The sequence below is a fragment of the Vulpes lagopus genome, chromosome X (assembly GCF_018345385.1).
Source record: "Vulpes lagopus strain Blue_001 chromosome X, ASM1834538v1, whole genome shotgun sequence".
In the NCBI taxonomy this organism is placed as follows: Eukaryota; Metazoa; Chordata; class Mammalia; order Carnivora; family Canidae; genus Vulpes; species Vulpes lagopus.
In genome coordinates, this window is record NC_054848.1 from 96,206,352 (window position 1) to 96,230,553 (window position 24,202).

Sequence of the window (24,202 nt, forward strand, 5' to 3'; positions counted from 1 at the left end):
GCACAACTTAAAAATATCATTTGTGCACAGGGGTGTGTTGTATGGATGCCGATATAAGGAAAGATTGCCTTGCTTGTTAGAAACAAAATCCAGACCATCTGTGGATTTAGCACTGGGTGGAAACCTTTCTAGTTAATGATGCTAGTAGTAAATCAAGGTGACATAATGCCAAGGGAAGGTGAAATTCAGGGGCTGAGTTTACTACTTGGCTGACTCCCACCCCCAACAGCTTCTCCTTGTAGCTTCTTTTAGTGCTAAATCTTGGAAGATTTAAGTTGCATTAACTAAGCAAAGATGAAATTCCCTTAACAGAGAATCCTAACCCATGATCTATGGATGCAGAAGGACTTCAAGGGCTTCCTGAGCCCCTTGAAATGTATGGCAGATATTGTATATATGTGCATTTTCTTCTGAAGGGAAGATTCAGAGCTTTGATCAGATTCTTAAAGCATTTAGTAGTGTCTCCTCCTGTACCCCTTGCTGTGAAAAACCATTACTCTGAGCACTGGGAGACACTAAAGGATATTCAGAAGAATGGTGTGATCGGATTTGTGTTTTAGAAAGATCCCTGGTAACAATACAGTGGAGAGTCTGGTATTCCCTTTTCCTTAGAAGAAACTTCAACCATCAGGTATATATCCTATGTCCCTTAAATCCATCACAGGGTGGCACCCCCAAAATATAGAATTTCCAACTTCAGTTTGACACTCATTACTGTTTGTTTGGAAACATTTTCTCCAAATGAGAATGAATATTCACGGCACAGTGCAGACATCATTGATTAGAGCCACACCTAACAGTGTTGTGGAAAGAATACAGGCTTTAGTCCAAAAATCATGGATTTATATCTTACCTCTACTTACCCAAGCTGCGTAACTCTAAATGAAGGGTCATGATGATTCTCTCTGCATCAGAGAGTTATGATAAAGACTAAATAATGAGCCCACTCAGCAGAATACTTGACACACAGTGGTCAATAATATTTGTTGTCATTAATATCCTCACATCTCCGTATTCAGTCCCACCTCTCCTGACCTCCAGATATATATGTCAAAAACCTCTCTTGCTACTCATCTGAAACTCCTGACTTGATCCACACTTGTAGCAGATAACCCCGTCTCTATCCAAGAAAACTGAGATCATTACATGAACTTCAACGCTTGCCACTCCAGTTCAGAACTTACTTCCTGTCTCAGAGGAGGCACTGAACCCTTTCAAAACCTTCCCCTCCACCTGAGATCCTAAAACATCCTTCAGTAGAGCCTTATTCCAGTCATTACATTCAATTGCATTCTCTCCTTACATCCTCATGATCTGGGATCTAAGATTACCAAAATCGTTTACTCTAAGGAAGTGAATTCCTGTCCTGCATGCACACTGGAATCTTCTGAGGAACTTTCTTAAATGCCTGGGTCTCATCTGTGGAAATTCTGGTTTAATTGGTCTAAGGACCAGTCTTAGCACTGGGATTCATAAAACTCCCCAGGTAATTTAAATGCCAATCAAGGTAGAGAATCTCTGGTCTAAAGTCAGCAATGACCTTCTAAACTGCCTGTTTTACTGCCTTTTTCCATTTTCATTCTACTTGTTGATTCCGAAGTATTTCACAATATTAGTCACATCTGCTGGGAAGTCCTCTCCCTTGGCTTGTGTGATACCCCCTCCTTTTGATCTTTCTCTGACATCTTAAGACCACCTCTATTCTTCTGCTCACTATTTTAAATTCAATTATTCCTCAGGGTATCATATTTGGCTCTCTTTATTTCTAACTGTTCATATTCTCACTGGATTCTCTCTTCTACTTCCATTGCTTCAGGAACCATCTATTTATAGATGACTCCAAACACACACAGACAACACACACACACACACACACACACACACAGAGTGACATCATTTCCTTGAACTCAGGATCCGAATTTTGAGCTATCTCTGTGTGGTAGTTATGGCAGTGGGATCTAATGTCAGATTGTCTGGGTTCCAATCCCATTCCTATTACTCACTACATCTGTAATATTAGGCAAGTTACTTAGCATCTCTGTTCCTCGCTTTACTCATCTGCAAATGGGTATAATAATGACCCCAACCTCATAGCATTACTAGAATGACTGAAAAACATAATCCATCTAAAGTGCCTTACTTGGTGCCTGGTGCTTAATAAGTGTTAGATTTTTCTCTTATAATCATTGCTATCATTCCTCAGGCCAAGTACATAATTCTACCTTCCAGACTCCCATAGTCATTTTACATATATATCACTATTATAACACCAGTCATGTTGTATCACTGTTGCTGGTTTATATATGCCTTTCCATTGCACTCTGAATTCTTGTAGAGGAAAAGCTGTTTCTCATTCATCTACTTATCTTCAGAGTTTAACACAAAACTTGGCACAGATAAGCAGAGCATAGACAGGAAGTGGGTTTCATCTCAAAAAGGTTCATCTCAATTACAGTTGACAACTGATTGACGATGCTTGGGTGGATTGCTGTGTTGATCGGAATGTGAGGCTACAGTCGTGCACAACAAGAAAGAACACCTCTGATGATTTGACCAGGGATATCTGCCAGGAGGCAGGTTAGAGGGAACAGTGGCTGAAGTGGCACAGTCATTCCATCACAGTTTTAGATACTATGTAAGTAAATGTTTATTGAATAAATTTTCATGAACAAATGATACTGACTAAAAGACATGAGCCAACTGGAGTTCCTGCTAAATCACTTAGTTTTTCTCTTAGAGTCTGTGTTCTTTCTGGGCAGTCACAGATTGTTATGCTAGAATTTGTGACAACTAAAAGTGCAACATGCTCACAGCACTAAATTCATTACAGGTGATTAAATGCTGTTAAAGATTTCATTTTATAGGCCCTGCTACATTGTATTATACCTGCCATCTGTGATCTTTAACCATGTAAATACAGAGCCTGAGATGATCATTTCTCTTAAGATTTTCATAGGAAGTGCTATCCAAAATTTTTAGATATTAAGCAAACAATAGTTTATGCTCCTGCTAAGTGCTTGAAATACGAATGGAGAAATGTGCTTCTCAAATTGGGCTTTTGTCTGCTCCTTGAACCCACAAGTGGCAATGGTGCTTGAGCAGCTTCTGGGGAATGAATTGCCATATTAGCCTAGGGCAAGGAAGGGGGAAGTAAGTCACTTGTGTCCATTTACTTCAAGATGAACTTCATCCATCTAGCAAAGTAGCTGGAACACAGCTGACACTAAATGAACGATGCATAAACGAGTAAATGAAAAAAAATAGATGGACGGACGGATGGATGGATAGGTAGACAGATCCACGGATGACAAGGTTTGCTTCCATGTAATCTTGGTAGATACAAATCGGCAGTTTAAAATTCTTTCCACCAGATGGCGATAATGTGAGATTTCAGCTTAGGTTGTAATACAGAAGAGGAAAACAACCAACCAAACAAAAACCACATTAGGAGAAAAGAGAAAACACTAAAGACCTGGTCAAAAGACATGAGAGAAAATGTGTCAACCGTAGGATCTTAGGAGTCTGTGATTTTGTGGGATTTGTAATAGGTCTTCACCATACCTCCTTTCCATGCATGGGTAACTTCATATTCATAATTACTGATCGGTAAAATGGCTACTTTCAAAACTAATTGTATCTTTTATAAAAATTATAGGGCAATTCTCATAATTAAAATTATTATCTTTGGTTCATACATTCATATATTTATATTTTCATTTGTCTTACACTGATTTTTGTAGTTAATTGATGCCTCCCTTGGAAGTGAGGCTGCTTGGGAAAAACTGCTAGCCTCTGTGCCTCCAGGAAATTTACCCCTGCTATTAGACCTGCCAAAAATCATATAAAATAAGTTTGTCTAGGGCTCATCCATCCCGTTAGTAAAGAATTGTGAATGATATTAGATTATTGTTCATCCCTTAATTTGAAAGCCTTTGGAAGGTGGGAAAAATCAGTTTTAGAATCCAGTACTCTATGTGTTTCTGGGGGAGAGGGTGTTGCTTTCTTGGCAAATAAAAATAAGAAGATAAAGATATTTTCAGATGGGATCAAGCATTTCCTCTTATTAATACTTCCCCCTAAACAAGCCCTGAATTGGATGGCACAATAGCTTCCCTAAGAAGTGAAACAAACAAACGAACTTGGGAATATTTCATTATAAATTAGATGGCACATCATCTGGTCTTTTCTAAGAATAATCAGAATGAAAAGGCTTGTTAAACCTCTTTGTAAACCCTTGGTCACGGAAACAAAAAGAGGCTGGCAAGGTTGTCAGGGAAGAAAATAAAGGGTAAATTAACATTTATTGAGTTCCTAAACATTTTAGCACTTATGATCACAATAAATACTTATCATAACCCCATGAGGTAGGTATGGGAGGAGTGTGGTGTAGTGAGTGATGAGGACTTTAGAGCCTAAGACTTGATTTCCAATCCTACTCTTACCAGTTCTTAGCTGTGGAAACTGACCAGTTAATTCTCTCCATGTCTTAGTTACCTTATCTGTAAACTGGAAATGAAAACTCCTACTTCATAAGGTATTTGAGGAGCAAATGTAAAGTGCCTAGCAGATTCCCAAAACAGAGTAAATACTATTCAAGATTTATTCTTATTATTACTTTTATTTTTATCATTGTGATTATGGTATTGATGATGATGATGATGACAAAGTCAATTCTGCAGGATGAAAAACGGGCTCAGAGCTGAAGTAACTTGCTTAAGTCTGCACTGCTAGTAAGCCTGAAGGGCATCTAGCAGAGTGTCTACCACTATAGCAGGTGCCCAGTTGTATTTGCTTTCTTCCCTTCTGATTTAAAACTCAACAATTTTATGAGAATTTTATTCCTTATAAATAATGAGCCAGGCTCAACTTGAGCTAGGTTAATGCAAAACGCTACCACTCATATAAATATGTGAAAAATATTACTATTTTCTTTTATTCATAGGTAATAATACATGGAATAAGACAACAAAGTAGATTTCAGACCTCACTAAAAAAGATGATAATTGGGTCCACAGTTTTTCCTAATGCAGGATAATTAATTTCTCCCCCAAAGAGGTACTTATTTTCCCTCCTTGATATCTGTAAAGATCAGCGAGTCAGTGACAGATAAGACCCCAAGTTTCTGGACTTTCACCTCTTGGATCTTTATACCTGAATGTATATAAGTCAGTGCACCAAAGGATAGTGCTAGCTAAAAATTTAAATAGGTTGACAACATGTGTATGTAAGTTCCTGGATGACAGAAACAGGTTTTTGTCCTTGGCCTTGTTGTAGTCTCACTCTACACATTTTCCCTGGGTAATGTCATCCATCCCCAGGCATCTCCTACTCCTGATGAACTCAAATCTACTTATATCAACAGTCCAGATCGTTCCTGAACTCCAAACACCCATTTCCAACTGCCTGATAGGAAAATCCACCTGGATAGGAAAATCCACCCAAACATGTTACATGTAGCATGTTTAGAAAGAGGTTAATTTTCTTCCCTTCCAAACCCACTCTTCCTCTTATTTTCCTTCTCTTGATAAATGGATCATCTTCCTCCCAGTGTCCCAAACTTGAAATTGAGGCATCCTTGATGGTTATCTCTTTCAACCTCAACAACCAATCAATTACCAACTCCTATCAATTCCTCCACATTGATATCTCAGCACTATGTTTCTTTACATCTTCTGATACATCCAGAGTTTATACCTTTCATTGCCATTCTTAGCCTGGGCTAATTCAGTAGTTTCATAGATTGTCTAGCTGCATCCAATTTTTCCCACCTGAAATCAATCTACTATACTGCTGCTTATACAATTCTCTTCTACACATCTCATCCTAAAAATCATATTCAACATGAAATTCTCCATCATTTAAAAGCTGAGGTTTTTAATGCATAAACGAAAAAAAAGAACTCCTAAATTGGGCATGCAATACTTATTGTGATCTAGCTCCAATGTACCTTACGCTTAGCCAACTGAAATTTTCACCATCCCAGGCCTTTTCACAGCTTCATGCTTTTGCACCTGCTAATCCACCCTCTTTGAATGTCCTTTTCCAAGAAAGATCGTATTCAAATTTTAAGACCTAAATCAAATATTACCCTTCTATAGACCCCAATTCCCTGTATATTTCCATACCACTTTATTTATCTATAAAAGTACTTATTACCAATTGCAATGATTTGTTTGATATTTTTTTCTCTACCACATTATGAATTTCCTATAAGCAGGAACTATTGGAGTCATCTCCATACCTAGCACTGACCCAAGACCTGACATATCACAAGAGCTAAGCAAAAGCTTCTTGAGTACTTATAGGTCACTTAAAAAAGTTAGGATGGCATCATAGAAGACAAACTTTCATCTTCCCAAAATTCATTTTGATCACAACGCAGAAATGAAATCTGAAGCTGGCTAGGCTCTTTATACTGAGTCAGTACAAAATTGCTTATATTTTTAGAACAAACTGTCACTAGAAGTGCATTCTTATTTAAACTCATATGAGGTCAAGCACTCTATACTTCATTCCCATAGCCCACAACTAACAATTGTAAGTTCACATTCTGTAAGGACAAACTTATAGAAAAATATTTTAATGGAAACTATACATTTCTTAAAGCATAAAAGAGCCAAAAAAAAATTAGGCAGGAGGGCAGCCCAGGTGGCTCAGTGGTTTAACGCTGCCTTCAGCCCAGGGCCTGGTCCTGGTCCTGGAGACCTGGGATCGAGTCCCACAACAGGCTCTCACTGTATGGAGCCTGCCTCTCCCTCTGCCTGTGTCTCTGCCTCTCCCTATGTATCTCATGAAAAATAAATAAAATCTTTAAAAAAAAGTTAGGCAGGAGAATAAAATTATTTTATAACAAATTAACACAGTCATTAGCAGAACAAATAGGAAAGATTAAAAAGAATTACTTGAAAAGACAGATACAAAACTTTACCAATTATGGTAAGAGCTAAAAAAATGTGTAATATAGTTGGTATCATAAACATTTAAGGTCTATTTAAATGTTTGTATGAATATATATAAAGTCTTTGGTTCAACTTAAAATTTCTCTAATGTAAGACTCATACTAATTACAATACAGTAGTTTCCATTTATAATAACTGCATTTTACATGGTCTAGGGCAATGCCTGTGAATTTGCACTTCTAACAAATTCATGGGTGATGTTGTTGTTGCTGATCTAGGCTCCACACTTTGACAACCACTGATCTAGATAATCAAATCAATTTTTTTTTCATCTCAGCATGGGCTTACTCTTAAAAAAAAAAAAAACCTGTATCAATGTCAGTATTTAAAAAGCAGTTTTCAATGCATGGTAAATACTTATGTTTTGGTTGATAGCAACTGATTCCTTAAGTTAAAATGTATAAAGCACAGATTATATGCAAAGTATCATGGAAAAATAGAGATCAGTAAATAAATCATGATCCCCACCTTTATTGAGTGTGCAATATAGAAAAGTATATACAAAAATAATGAAAATCAGAAATGGATACAAAGGGGCTGACAGTGCACCAAAGGCTCTGTGGCAAAAATGCTGGGAGACTCAGCCTTGAAGATGGTTGAATATGGTTAAATGGAGATGGCGGAGAAGGTCATTCCAAGGGAAAGGTGACGATACGGCAAAAGGACTGAAGTGCGATGAGGTGAGGTCCAAGGAGATCAGTTAGGAAACAAAAACAGTTGAGGTAAGAGAAAATGTGAGTGGTGATTATGCTAATGGAAGGAAGAAGATGGATTTGAGACAAGCAGAAGTTAAATCTGCCAGAAGAAGCAACTGATTAGGTCCGGGAAGTATACATGGATGGCTGGGGAGAATGGGAGTATCACTAACAAATGCTGTGATGGAAAGAAAAGGACTGGCATTGGAGATGTTAAGACGACTGCTGCCATTTTAGATATATCAATTTAGAGCTGCCAATGGGAATGTCCATTCATTCAAAAATATCTGGTAGGTAACTGAAAATGCAGGGCTAGAGTTTGGGAAAAATGATAGAGCTGATGATAAATATTTGGAAGTCATTCAATTAGATGTGATTTTTGAGGCTCTCTGAGTAAGAGATTTCAAAGGGATGGAGCAGTGGTCCTCAAACTTGAGTTGGCATCAGAATCCACTGGAGGGCTTGTTAAACCACAGATTGCTGGGTCCCACCTCAGGGTTTCTAATTCAATAGGTCTGGGCCAGAGCCTGAGAATTTGCATCATTAGCAAGTCCTATGGGTGATGCTGCTGCTGCTGCTTTGGGGTCTGTAAGTTGAGAACCACTGATCTAGATAATCAAATCTATTTTTTTTTTCATTTCAGCATTGATGTATTCTTTAAAAAATATATTAAGGGATCCCTGGGTGGCGCAGCAGTTTGGCGCCTGCCTTTGGCCCAGGGCGCGATCCTGGAAACCTGGGATCAAATCCCACATCGGACTCCCGGTGCATGGAGCCTGCTTCTCCCTCTGCCTGTGTCTCTGCCTCTCTCTCTCTCTCTCTCTCTCTCTCTCTCTCTCTCTGACTATCATAAATAAATAAAAGTTAAAAAAATTTTTAAAAATATATTAACCTGTACTAGTCAGTGTCTCTTCTTCTGTGTAGTTAAAAAAGAGTATACGCCACTGCTTAACTACCTATTAAAAAGAAATAAGGCAATCATATTTCTATGAGTTTTCTATTTATTGATAACTGTCTTGTCAATCCAAGGCTGTCCAAAAGATCTGCTCTATGTTATGACCATGGTAAGAAGGGTTCAAATAAATTCTCACTTTCCCTTATGATTGTGTTGCACAAAGTGTCCACATTCTGATGACAGACTTTCTGGACTTTTGTTTGGTGGTCTCCACTAACCTTTCTAAAGCTCTTTTAGAAGCCAAATATTTATTTGAGACTTTCGTCCCATATAGGCAATGGCTTGAAAAGCACTTAGCTGTTTACTTTTCATCTTACTATAAATTATTTATCCTTCAGTCTGTAAATGGCTATTTGTAGGATTAGACAAATTTTGAATGCTCTGATAAGAGGATTGTTGCATCTAAATTCATGCATAATCCATAAAAAGCACATGTAATCTACAACCTCAGCTTGGACTGGCATATGAACAGATTCACTAAGCGTATGTAAGCAGTGTGCATTATTAACCAGTTAACATCAGCAAATTTGTTTTTGAAACATAAGTTTACGCACACAAGCATTCCCTCCTGAGAAAGAATATTAGTTCTAAAAACCCAGTGAAAACATACCTTGAGTAGATTTCTCCACTTCTTTCCTCTTTCTACTCTGGCTGTTGTAATTCATCCTTAGCTCCTGGTTATACTCATGCAGAGTTTCCCTGGAGTTGTAGGACTGTCTGGGTTTGCGGCCATCCTCACTTTCATCAGAAGAACTGGTATAAGCTAGATCCATTTCATGCTTGACTTTTGAGAGAGGCTGGTAGGGTTTGCAGTCTGTTTGCTCCATGTCTGATTAAGCAAGCTCAATTTCATGAAATGAAGGAAGAGGAACTCCTTTAATGTAAGCGGGTCCTGGAAGAGAGGGAAAAACACAAGCCTTCTTAGATTTGTCCTTTGGAGAGGAAATGCATCTGGCAGATTCACAATTGGTTCTGATAATACTATCAAAGGAGTGAAGCAAAAGACAAACTAGATGACATGAAGCTAGCCTGGGGTGATAATAACACTCTGTGTTACATGCACACATTGGCAAGCATTTAGGATTAAACTGGAGTTTGAAGCATCAGAAAATACTCGAGGTAGAAGAGAGGCAGTCTTCAAAACTATTTGCACTGGAATGCAAATAAACGTTTTCTAAGGTGCCTGCGTGTTCTTAATGATAATGTCAGTGGCTGGATTAAAAAACATTCTAAGATTTGCAAGTGGCCAGGGGTACAAAGACTAACCTAGCATAGCCCACATTTGAAATGAAAACTGGTAAGAGGACTGCATTCAGAAAAAAACAGTCTTGCCTCTGGTTTCATGTTGCAGTTAAGAAAGGAGTTTTGAAGAAGGGCAGAATTCTGAGGGAGGGAGGTTCACGAAATAAAGTGTCCTTGAGGGGGACTGAGCTCTGTGTCCATACTGTGGCTTTTGAGCCTCGGGCTTGCAGAGAATTTTTAATGAGTTAGGTGGCAGTCAAGTTTTGATCTTCATTGTAGTGAGAGGATGTAAACACCACTTCTGGTGAGTACCCTGGTATATGAACAGCAGGATTGAAATCAGGTTTAGAAATAGAAATCTTAAAACTTCATGATAAATCGCTGTAAGAACCCTCCCTCTCCCCGACAGAATGCTGAGCTAGAAGTCACTAAGGCTCTTAGGGCAAGTAGAGGCATCATCTGCCTTACTTTGTAGAGAGAGGTTTGAGGAACATCAAATGCCATTTGAGATGTCAAACTCCTCTGAAAAGCTTAAAGCCTGGTAGAAGTGTACTTGTTTTCACTCCTTACATTATTTTATCATTATTTTCATCAAATGCTGCAACTTTGCAACTTGGTCCTTCTGCACAATCTTGAAAACTCTAGTTTGAACCCAAATAGCTTCATGATTTTATTTTGCAGTGAAATGGACCCCTTTATTTTTCTTAAGCTCTTTGTCATGTGTATTTTCAAAGGAATCTATCGATATCTAGATAGTGCATCTAAATCATGTGCAGTATCTCACTTTTTGGAATTCCTAGTGTATATAGAGTAAATGTACAAAATAGAGAAATCACTCAATAAAGCTTATGGATTGGCTGATATGTATTCAATGGTACCTAATCCTTTGTGCTATGAACAAAGTTTCATGAATCGAAGCATTACTTCCCTAACAGAATGTTAAGGTCCTTAAAGGCAGAATCTGAGTCTTAGGCTTCTTTACAGCCCCCATATCACTTAGCACTACTTTAGGCACAAACATAGTAGAAACTATTTAACACCTAACCTACAAATCCCATAAATGGTCTACAGAGACAGCCAGTTTGGTATGACTTAATATCAGAGATGAGCATACTTGGAGAGAAAGCAAGTCAAGTATTTTAAGTGAATATACACCGATGATTCGGCAACAATCTAATCTCATGTCATCTCATGAAACATATTGTCTAGTCACTCTCCAATTTATAGCTCCAGCATAATCTCTCCCCTGAGTCACAGACGTGAATATTCAGCTGCCCACTGAATAACTCTACCTGGATATCTAAAAGGTATCTCAAACTTAATATGTTCAAAACTGATGTCCTGATTCCCACAACTTCTAACCTGCTCCTCTCACAGTCTTCCCCATTTTGGTAAATGGTGGCTTCATTCTTCCATTTGCTCAGGCCACACACATCAATTCCTGTCTTGCACATCCCACATGTAACCCACCAGTAAATTCTGTTGGTGCTACCTTTGAAATATATCCAGAATCCAGTGACACTTCTCCACTTCCCCACTCCCACTTCATTGGTTCAAGCCATCATCTCCCACCTGGATCATTGGAATAGTCTGTCATGCTGCTTCTGCCCCTGCTCTCTTGAAGGCACATTCCCCACACTATAGCCAGAATGAGGCTTTTAAAATCTAAGTCATGTCATGTCTCTCCTTTGCTCGGAAACAGCAATAGTGTCTCATTTCCTTCAAAATAAAAGCCAAAATCCTACAATGACCACAAGGCTCCTACGAGGTTCACCTCTCCCTACCCTAACCTCTCTAATCTCATCCCCCAATATTTCCACCCATATTATGGGTGAAAAGGCACCAGCCTTTTCACGGTTTCTAAAACTCACAGGTATGTTTCTACCTCAGGACTTTTGCAACCTCCCATTGTAAACCACCAAAAAAAGGTCACTTCTTGTCCTCCTTCCTGTCTTTTGTAGCACTTAATACGAAATGACATACTATATATTTTGCTTGTTTACTCCCTGTCATCTGTCTCTCTACACTAAAATGTAAGCTCCATGAAGTATTTTTATGTTTTCTGTTCATTGTTATATCCCCCAAACAAGCACAATGTCAGGCATGTAGTAGACTTGTGATCAATAGTTGCTGAATGAGGGATCCCTGGGTGGCGCAGCGGTTTGGCGCCTGCCTTTGGCCCAGGGCGCGATCCTGGAGACCCGGGATCGAATCCCACGTCGGGCTCCCGGTGCATGGAGCCTGCTTCTCCCTCTGCCTGTGTCTCTGCCTCTCTCTCTCTCTCTCTGTGACTATCATAAATAAATAAAAAAAAAAAAAAAAAAGAAAAAAAATAGTTGCTGAATGAGTTGAATATATTGTTGCCCAGCATTCACAAGAGGGGCTACAGAGAATGTTGAAATGAATAGGCCATAGTCTCCAAGGAATTTACAGTCTAATGCAAGTGATAAACAACTCTACTACCAAACAGAATGAAAGGCCTCATAAAGAAAGACAAAGTAATGTTTAAGCACCAAGGATGAGGGTATTGGGAAAGCCTGTATTTGATTCAGCTCATTTGTTCGTCACAACACCATCATCACAACCACTGAAATTCCATTCAGCATGTATGTGATAAGGCCAATTTTAATCTCTTTCTCCTTAGGTTCCCATTGGATGTGCCTCATAAGGTGGACAGTTGGCTGGATTTTAGACCCTGACCGGTACAAATAGTGCAAGGTGAGAAACATATCAACAGTATACTTCCAGAAATGCATCTTTGCAATAGAGAACTAGACTTCCACCCAGAAAAGGAGGCATCAATAAAAATCACCTAATTTCATTTCAGCCAACATATACAGGTTTTGTTCATTAAAGAATGAAAGTTTACCAAGTAGGGGTGGAGAGCTATTTTCCACATAAGGACATTGGTGATGCAAAAATATCAATCAAGGGCCTTATAATTAAAAATAATTTAGTAAAATGCTTTCTGTTATGATATAGAAAAACACATTTTATTTTCTCTCTCATCTTTCACTTGCCCTTTCAATCAAGTTTGGTTCACTCTGATTGGGATTAACATAGCAGAGGTATGGTCAAAATAGCATTCCTTCTTAAATCCCAGTTGGTTATGAATTTACACTTATCTTAACACCATTCAAACCTAACAAGTTAAATTTAAAAATGAAAAACATCTCACTTCTAATGCCTAATGTTGTGTTCTGGCAACTATGATTTATGATGTTAAAATCACTCTTATTTTTATGTATGGAAATGCAGATATTCTCTTTTTCCTCAGTATGTTTACTTGTAACATGAAAACTCCTGGGGGGAGGGAGGTAAAAAGAGAGAGGGGGGGAGAAAGGAATATTCCTATAGCCATTTTGAGCCATTCTTGAAGTTCTAATCACAGCTATTCATAGCTATGAATCAACCAGTAATGTCACATCTATTCAAGGTTATTGAGGGTTCTTGGAAGCAATTTTCCTTTAAACCACAAATTGGTATAAACCAAGAGAAAATAATCCTTCCCTGCTCCCTGACCCTCAACCACAACTTCTTGTCTTGATATTTGTGCCAGTGGACACAGCAGAAAATACATTCCAGCTCTCTTTAGGCACATGATACGGAAGTGCACAACTGTGTGCCTCGAACTATGAAAATATATAACTGTGATATTTACCAAAGTCCTGTAAGGCAGAGCTTGGCTTCACTCACAAATGGTTCATTTTTTGAAAATTTAAAAAAATAGGAAAACATTAAGAGAAAGATTAATACTTTAATGCTAACAAAGTTTAAAAGCACAATAATTCTGAAAAGATGCTGTTACAAATACTCTGCGGTAAAGGACAGGCTCATAATTTGCTTTACTGACTTCTTCATTCAGCGCCCAACATGGCATCCTGGAGGTCCAATGATAAGCAAATGTTATTTAGACATGGCGATCTCCCTGTCAACTCACAGAAAAACCAAATGTACATATAATACTATTCGCAGCAGTTTTTCTTATTTCTCGATTATTTTGATAATGATAAATGTTAAAAAAGGAACTGTGTAGGTAAAATACATGCTGCATGTATTGTGAAACAGTGAAAAACAAAATCAATTATCTTCTCTACTGTAGAAGATATATTCAGATAGTTCACATAGTATAAATTCAAATGTCACCACCTATGGTTTCCCTTTGTGTGTTCCACTTTTTGCTTTCTACTAAGATAACCTCCAAGGTGACTTTGGAAAAGACCCATGGAGGTATATGTTGATTTCTTCAATCACCATAAAGCTATAGACAACTTGGTATAAGAAAATCACTGGCCTTAGAATAGCAGAATAAGCAACATAACAGCAAGTAGCAGCTAACTCAGGTGGTAGGTCTCATGCAAGACCACCAGATACTGTTCTAACTGCTTTTCACACATTAACTCCTTTAACTCATACTGTATCTGATGAAGTGGGTACATTTTATAGATAAAGAAAATCAAAGAACAGAGCAGTTAAGTGACTAGACCAAGGTCACATAGCTAGTAAATGGTAGAGCCAATATTTCACTTCATACAATCTGCTCCAAAGGCCACACTCATAATCACTAGTCCACATTGTCATTCAGAAGACACTTGGCACAGTGGCCTAAGGTATATCACCTCCTCTCTCTTAAGGCCTCTAGTTTTTCTAAATATAATAAGGAGATTAGATTTTCTCAAAGAGCTCTTCTAGCTCTAAAATCTCATGATTGTCTATGAAGCTGAAGGGAAGCTTAGATTGGTCAAAAAAATGGTAGGTTTATGCTAAGTGAAATCAGTCAGAGAAAGACAAAGTCCATATATGATCTCACTCCTATATAGAATTTAAAAAACAAAACAAATGAGCAAAGGAAGAGAGGCAAATCAAGAAAGATCCTTTTTTAAAGATTTTATTTATTTATTTGAGAGAGAGAGAGAAAGAGAAGAAGCAGGGAGAAGGGCAGAGGGAGAGGGAGAAGCAGACTCCCTGCTGAGCAGGGTGCCTGACCCCAGAACTCTGAGATCATGACTTGAGCCAAAGGCAGACACTTAATTGACTGAGCCACCCAAGAGCCCCAAGAAACAGATTCTTAGGTATAGAGAACAAACTGATGGTTACCAGAGGAGGATGGGTGGGGAAAGGGGAGAAATAGGCATGGGGATTAAGGAATGCATTTGTTGTGATGAGCACTGAGTGACGTATGGAATTGTTGAATCATTATATAGTATACACAAAACTAATATCATACTCTATGCTAACTAACTAGAATTTTAAATAAAAAGTTTAAAAAGCTAGAAAAATGGTAGGCTTATTCAAAGACAAGTCTACATTATTTATCAGTCCCCCATCCCTCCTCTCTCTTCTGTTCCTTTCCTCTCCCTCTTCCCAACCCTTCACACACATTCCTATCTATTATGGGGTAGTTTAACTAAAATATTACTTTCTAATCCATTGATATGTATATATATATATTTATGCACTGGGGATAACCTCCCTCCCTATTCCTCTATCCCGTTATTTCCTTTCCATTTCTTATTATTAATCATATATACAACCTCTCAAAATGGAAAACAAGACTGTCCTACTCATAGCAACTATTTATGGGTTGGAGCCTTCACCAAAAGACATACGCTACTCCAGAAAAAAAATAAACAGTACTTTGGACATTGCTCAAGGAGAACAGGCTTCTTCAGAACATGGCAGACAGAGGAAATGAGGCCACCTAGTACCTAAAAGAATAGCTAGCAAAGGGGGATAGTACTCCCTGGGATTATTATTAATTTCTTTTCAATAATGACCTTTTACATTAATGCAGATTAACTTATTCACAAAACACTAGACTAGTAACAGAGGTTGGTGAGGATGTGGAGAAAGGGGAGCACATGCATTGTTGGGGAGAATGTAAATTGGTACAGCCACTATGGAAAACAGTAAGGTGGTTCCTCAAAAAATTAAAAACAGAAATACAGTATGATCCAGCAATCCTGCTTCTGAGTACTTACCCGAAGAAAACAAAAACACTAATTCAAAAATATATATGTTCCACTGTTTATTGCAGCATTATCTACAATGGCGAAGACATGGAAGCAACCTAAGTCATCAATAGATGAATGGATAGAGATGTGGTGTACACACACACACACAAACACACACACGTGGTGGGGGATATTACTTAGCCATACAAAGAATAAAATCTTGTCATTCATGACAACATGGATGGAACTAGAGGGTATTATACTAAGTGAAATAAGTCAGACAAAAAGGACAAATACCATGATTTCATTTATAAGTGGTATCTATAAAGTGAAACAGAAGACTGGACAAAATAAAACAGGAACAGACTCACAAATACAGAGAACTGGTAGTTGCCAGAGGGAAAGGGGGTGGGAGGATAGACAAAATAAGTAAAAGGGATTAAGAGATACAAACTTCCAGTTAGAAAATAAATATGTCATGGTAATGTAAAGTACAGCATAGGGGATATAGTCAATAATATTGTAATAACTTTGTATGGTGACAGATGGTAAATGGTAACTAGGCTTAACATGGTAAACACTGCATAATGTATATAAATCTTGAATCACTATATTGTACACCTGAAACTAATATAATACTGTATTGTCAGCTACATTTCAATTAAATAAAAAGAAAAGAAAAGGAAACACTGGATTAGGAAGCCCTTAAATGGAATGTGAAGTTTTGGCTGATTCCTTTCCTACTTTTCTTTGTTTTTCTTAAGGAAATGCTTAAATAGTGAATTTTTGCGGGGAAGAAACAAAGCTGTAAAAGCAGGATAATCACTTGAATCTTTCTAACCCTGAGAGAGAAATCTGCCTCATTTATCCTACCAGCTTCTAAGAGTGACTGCTGTCATTCTGGTCCATTTCCTTCCAGTCATAATATTCAAATACATTTTTTTCATGTTGCTTCCTTCAGTCTAATATTTCTGCATTTTTCTACAAAATTTCTGTAACCATCATTTTTATTAGCAGTGTAGAGTGGATGTACCATAATTTACATACTCATTCCCCTATTGTTGGGTATTTACATTTTCTCTCCCCATTTATAAGTATTCTAACTGGAGTCATTTGAAGATAACATGCACATCTTCAATATTTTTTATTATTTCCTTAGGGTAAATTCCAAGATGCTGAATTAATAAGCCGAAAGGTTTGAACATATTTGTGGCTTTGGGGGATTGTAATGATTTACACTGCCATTAGCAATGTGTGGGAACCCTCTCCTCTCATTGTACCCTTGCCAACCTTGAGTATTATTTTTTAATGTCTATTTGAAATAAGTAAATTAAAGGTATCTTCTTGTAGTTTGAATTTCGTGGATTATTAGGGAGGCTGAGTAATTTTATTTTTGCATGTGTTTGCTAGGTCTATTTCCTGTCTTGTGAACTACCTATGCTTTTGTGCATTTATCGACTGGGGACCTGAATCTGTTTTTTTTTTTAAGTTAAATTATATTAGTAGCATATAACAAATAAATTAACCCTTTATCCATAACATATGCTAAAACTATCTTTCATAGTTTGCTGTTTGCCCCTCTTTTTGGTCCTTTTTAGATGACTGAACTTTATACTAAAAGGAAAGCATGATCACTGGCTGGACATAAAGCAGTTGTTTTAGAAAAATACAATAAACTTGGTAAAACCAAGAGGTTTTCTGAGAACAATTTGTTAATATCTAATCACTCAGCAGCTGTTTGACTTCATTTGGTTATTCACAAAATCACTATAGTTTGATTAAATTCTAATATATATATTATATATACATATATATATATATTAAAAACCCATCAATTTGTGTGTGATGAGAACCCAGATAGGTACATAAAGTCTAAAGCAGTAGTTTCATTTTGTCATGGAATTGGCCAGTTATTTTGGTGTCTGTCTCATGGACACAACCATAATATTTTAGTAAATAAAAAGAGAAATAAATCATCATTTTTCAGGAGATAGGCTGAATTTTCTGTACTGCATACAGGGCTTCTTTATCCAGGAAATGATAACTTTCAAAGTAGACTGCTTTTGTGCTACATACATATCCTATTATATCAAAAACATAACACTCAAGAGTTCAAATGAAATTTTGTTTACTGCATTGGTTCACATGTGCTTGTTTAAGCTAAATGTTCTATTAGCATTTTTAAAATCCTACAATGGAAGGCTGAAAGGTCCCTCCTAGAAAAATATTCCTCCAAAACTGATTTGACTCAGTTGTGAGAACAGCTGCAGTGGATGTCCTCACGGTGCCTTGGCAGGCAGGCTCGTTAGGCCATTTTGAAAGAGAAAAATGGAAGCCTCTTAATTCCATAACTAAAGAGTGATGATTAATTAATCTCACATCTCTTTCCATAGATGCTGTTTTTTCTGGATGCTTGTATCTTTATTTTTTCTCATTATTTTTGGACATTTTTATGGACACTGATGCTAGATCACTTGAGACAAGTGGAGAGAGAGAATTAGGAATGGAAAAATTGATGCTGTCACCAGATTCTGCAAAGACACTCTAACCTGGAAAATATTTTTAAAAGAAAAATCAACATCCAGAACCCTAGATCAATTATTTGGGATATTTTCTCTCATTTAGTATTCTCTATTCTGCTTATGGAATCTGGATTCCATAACTTTCCAATATATCACACACACACAAACATACATGAGTGTGGAAAAAGGTCTGGGGGAGTAGAGCTATACATACTGTGATTTTGAAGATCACCTGAGTATTTTGGGTTATTTTGTTTTGTTTTGGCTTTTGTTTGGGGGTGGGGGAGGAATGGAGAGGAGAGAGAGAATTTTAATTAGAGTCCATGCCCAGCACAGAGCCTGTAATTAGCACAAATCAGGACTTGATCTCACAACCCTGAGATCATAAACTGAGCTGAAGTCAAGAGATGCTTAAAAGACTGAGCCACTCAGGTGCCCCCATTGGGTATTTCAATAGATAAATAGCAACAGCTTAGTGCAGGCCAAGTGAGGGCCCATAATCTCTAGCAGCTATTTTCAATTAAGGCAGAGATTTCTTTTTTAATTGTATAACTACTAAGCACATCTCTATCTACGTCTGAATTGCAGTTACATCTACCTCCACCACACCATCTCTTGTGGAACTCCAACAGCTTCCTAACGTAATTTCAAATTATCTTTCACTTAGAACTTTTCAATATCCTTTGTGGTGGATTATGTAAATCAGCTAAACACTTAATATAGGAACAATCTTCAAGAAAATTGAAGGTAACTCAATGTATAAAAGCTTTTTTTTTTACTCTTTAGAGAAGAACAATAGCTGATTTCACCAAGTAAACAATCATATTCAATTCATTTTCCTTACAATGAAATCCATTGGGATTTTGTAAGTTTTGTGGTAATTTTAGCATTAACATACTTATCTAAAATGTAGCATCAAATTTAATACAGTATCCTGAGAAGTAATAGGCTTAAATATAGTATTGAACAACCAGCGATATCACTTTCCTCCATAGCTTGCAGATAGCAATTATTAATCGTAGCTCTCTATTAACATCCATATTCCGCATTAGTTCAGTGAAACTTGTACATTTTCCATAACTCTCTCAAGTTTCATGTTTAACAATTGGAAGCAGAGCATTTTCACTGCTTACTAACTTGAACCTCTTTTTCAATTATGTTAAATATTAGATAGAAGTGGAGCTAATCAAATTAACATTACATATGCTACAAAGATATAGATCCTTTAGTAATTTAATTATAGAGGTGAATGCAGGGGGTAATAATGATTGTGGGGGTTTGCACCAAGTATTCTGCTCCTCTAACAAAATACTATCTACAGTAGTACCACCTTATCTGCCAGAGCATATGTTTCAAGATCCCGCATGGATGCCTGAAACCAGGGATCATACTAAACCCTATACAAACTTTTTTCCTCTGCATATAAACCTATGATAGAGTTTAATTTAAAGTCTAAATTAGACACAGTGAGACACTAACAATGATAATAATGAAGTAGAACAATTATAATAATGTATTATAATAAAATTTTGGGAATGTGGCCTCTCAAAATATCTTATTGTAGAGTACTCACCCTTTTCATAAAGATGTAAGATGATAAAATGTCTACATGATGAGATGAAGTAAAGTGAATGACCTAGGCCTTGTGACAGTGTTAAGCTACTATTGACTTTCTGAGATACGTCAGGAGGATCATCAGTTTCCAAACCTCAGTTCACCATGGATAACTGAAACTGCAGAAAGTGAAACTGTGGATAAGGGTACAGGACGCCAAGGACAGCAGGTGATATTAGAAGGAGACTTGAAATATAGCTTCTACACCCAGCTTTATGACAGTAGTATGACACCATTTTCTTACTATAAAGCGGGAAAGCACCTAATATCATTAATCCTATGAATCTCACAGGGACGTTATGGTAGCCCATGAAAATAATATGATTGGCAATTTCAAAAAACAAGTACCAAGGATGTCTGGGTGGTTCAGTTGGTTAAGTGACTGCCTTCAGTTCAGGTCATGATCCTGGAGTACTGGGATTGAGTCCTATGTCAGGCTCCTTGCTCAGAGGGGAGTCTGCTGCTCCTCTGCCTGCTGCTCCCCCAGCTTGTGCTTTCCCTCACTCTCTCTGACAAATAAATAAAATCTTAAAAATATATACATTTTTAATTTTGTTTTTTTCATTTGTTTTTATTGAGGTTTGATTTGCCAAAATGTAGTACAACACCCAGTGCTCATCCCATCAAGTGCCCCCCTCAGTGCCCATCACCCAGTTACCCCAACTCCCCACCCACCTCCCCTTCCACAACCCTTTGTTCATTTCCCAGAGTTAGGAGTCTCTCATGGTTTGTCCCCCTCTCTAATTTTTCCCACTCAGTTCCCCTCCTTTCCCTTATAATCTCTTTCACTATTTCTTATATAAAAATAAATAAATAAATAAATAAAAGTATCAGAGGAAATGCCCTAGTAGAAGTTTAAGTTGTCAACTTGCTTAAATAATGATGATGATGATGATGATGATGATGATGATTATCAGAGTAAAAGGACTAGAAAAAAGAGACACTTTTTAAAGCATTTTATATCCATGATTCCTTTTAATCCTCAAAAATTTCATAACAAGGTATGTTTTCCTTATTTTGCAGAAAAAGGAACAGGCAGAAAAAGGTTAAGTAATTTTGCTCAGATCACACAACTAGTGGAGCTAGAAGTCAAAACCAAAAACTCCAGCTTGAGTCTATACTCTTAATCTCTTTGCTCTACAAGGGTCACAGATTCTAGTCCTTTTACTTATAAGGTGTTAGTGTGCAACACAAGTCCCCTGCCTAACACATTTGGCATTTACTAGACACTCCAGATAAGAGAGCTAGAATTGACTTGGTTTTGCTGGGTCACGTGTGATCGGGACAAGCAAGAAATTTAACTAGACTTCCTCAGCCCCCTTACCAACAAATAACTCAACAAGAACAGAGCACAGATTAAACCACAATTTCACCTTTGTGATTCCCTCTTCTGATATCTAAATTTCCATACCTATCTACAGGGAGTAATACAATGTAATTACAATTGGGTTGCCACCAGAGAGTTGGTTTGGCATAATGTAGTAAGAAAGGCACTGAACTTGGGAGTCAGGAAGTCTGAGTTCTGGCCCATCTTGTGTCATTAACTGTATGCCACTGGATAAATGAGCTGGATAAACGAGCTAACCTCTTTTCCTTCTGCGTAATAAAGGCTAACTAACTGCCCTTCCTTTTTAAGAGTGCTGGCAGATGAGTCCAGTAATACATAACAACTACATAGTTGTAATTATTAATTACTGACTTTTCCAACTGTAAATGTATCAATGCTAGGTTATTTACCGTTCAATGATGTGGGGGTACACTTAGATAGTTGTGAAACTATCACCATCATCCAGTTTTAAAACATTTCCATCACCCTTAAAGTACTGCCACATCCTTGAACCAGTCACTGCCAATTCAGCCTCTGTTCAGCCCCCGGCAACTACTAATACACTTTCTGTCTCTACATTCGCCTATTCCGGACATTTTCTGTAAATGAAACCATGTTGTATTTTGCATCTGGTTCTTGTTCATTCATTCTTTAGCATGTATTAGTATTTTACATCCAGTTTATTTCTGAATATAATCCTTTCGACATGTGTTAAATTTGCGATTGCGATTTTTTTTTTTTTAAGAATGTTCTGCTCCTTGCTTTTCACCTCTCCTACTGGGATTCCTATTGTGTGTATGCTTGTATTCTTGATGTTGCCTCACATATCTCTGTTCATTATACTTTTATCTGGTTTCTATCTGTTCTTCAGATTGGACAGTTTATACAGATTGGTCTTCAAGTTAACTGATCTGAATCTGCTATTGAGTCCATCTACTGAATTTGTCATTTCTATTATTCTACTTTTCAATCATAAAATTTCCATGTGGTTCTTTTTATAATTTCTTTTTTTTTTTGTTCTACTTACCACATTTTATTTATTTTTTGGAATAAATTAATTTTTTATTGGTGTTCAATTTACCAACATACAGAATAACACCCAGTGCTCATCCCGTCAAGTGTCCCACTCAGTGCCCTTCACCCATTCACCCCCACCACCCAACCTCCTCCCCTTCCACCGCCCCTAGTTCTACTTCTTTCTCAAAAATCACTTGTTCATTTTGGTCATACTTTCCATTAAGTCTTTATTTAGGCTTTCCTTTACTTCTTTGAATATATTTACAATGGCTGCTTTGAAGATGCACCTGCTAATTGCAACATCTGGACACACTCAAAGATAGTTTACATGACTGATCTTTTTAGCTGAGTACAGGTCATGCTCTATTATTTTTGCATATCTCATAACTTTTTGTTGAAAACTGGACATTTGGGATAGATAATATATTGTAACAACTCTGGATTCTGGTTTTTTCCCCGGAAAGTAATTGTTGCTAATTTTTTTTCTTTCTTTATTCAGTAAACTGCCTGGGCTAAATCTGTGAAACATGTTGCCAATGATGTGTGCCTACTGATTTATTTGGTCATATTTTTGTTATATCCTTTTTTAAAGCCTGTTTCCATAAGGGGGAACTCTGTATCCCTGTAGCTTTGTGGTCAATGATTGCATAGAGGTTGCGCTTAACCGTCTCAAGTCTAAGATTTTTATCTTCTGCGATGGATCTGTGTGTGGGAAAGGGAGTACATTTAAAGTTCACACATTTTCAAGTTTGCCACGACTTTTATTTTCCACTGGGCCTTTTTGCATCTCTTCTGTACAAGTGTGACTAGCATTAATATTCTCAAATCTTCACTGTCTGATACATGTGCATAGTCTCAGACAGGAATATACTTTTCACTACTCACGTTAACAGAACTATTGGCCCTCCCCACAGTCCAAATCCCACCAAACCTGTCACTTCTACAAACACTGTCACTGAACGTGGGAGTCATGCACCTGTCCACATCAAGTGAACCATCTTCAACCATGGTAGTACAGCTACAATTCTTACAGCCTGGCCCACCATGGGCACTGACCAATCTGTGTGTGTGTGTCAGGGAGAGGAGATGGTGGACCATGAGCAGACCACAGGACAAAAAATACCAGAGACTGACACTTTTGTTACCCAAAGTCCAATAATTTATTCAAGTATAAGTCCTTCTTGGATAGGCCTTTGGTTGATTTCCAGGGTGCTTATAGGGCTGTTTTTGTCAACTTGTCAAGCTTTATGGTTAATAGTTGTTTTTTAGGGAGTAGGTTTATAGATCCTCACTACGCTATAGCCAGAAATCCTGCCCACTACTGATCTTATAGTGGTAGAACTTTATAGAAATGCTATACATTAGGGATTTGTGGGGGTTTTGCTTAATACTTCAAAGACTTAATACAAGAAAAACAATCTAAAAGGTCTCATTAATAATTTTATATTGACTATATATTCATATTATAATATTTGGATATACTGAGTTAAGTAAAATATATTAACAAAGTTAATTTCACTTGTTCCTTTTTTCTTTTTTAATGTGACTTCTCAGAATTTAAAAAAACACATATATATACTGAATTAATTAGATTATTCTAGATCTAATATCCAGTTTATAAAAAATACTAGAGACAGAAAACATCAAATAACTCAACAGGGATACAAACAGTGAAATCAAGAGTATGAGAAACTCTATAGGAAAAATTACCCAATTTCTTCAACAAATGAACTGAAAGAGAAAAAACAAAAATGGAAATATAGGGATTAAAAGAGACTTAAGAGATTTAGCTATAAATTGTGTACTTCTTTTGTAAAAATGATTTATTTATTTGAGAGAGATAGCAAGAGCTTAAGAAGGGGCAGAGGGAGAGGGAAAGAGAATCTCAAGCAGACTCCAAACTGAGCATGGAGCCCA

At 37.3% G+C, this 24,202-nt stretch overlaps 1 protein-coding gene across 9 annotated transcripts in view; it reads right to left on the reverse strand.

The window, feature by feature from the left end:
• TENM1 (teneurin transmembrane protein 1) overlaps positions 1-24,202 on the reverse strand; it is an 802,950-nt gene that overhangs the window by 566,451 nt on the left and 212,297 nt on the right. For all 9 annotated transcript variants that reach the window (XM_041741541.1, XM_041741545.1, XM_041741547.1 and 6 more), the window contains one exon: positions 9,220-9,501. In XM_041741541.1, the coding sequence (XP_041597475.1) occupies positions 9,220-9,436 (217 nt within the window). In that variant the 5' untranslated portion in view covers positions 9,437-9,501. The remainder of the gene's footprint in view (positions 1-9,219; positions 9,502-24,202) is intronic.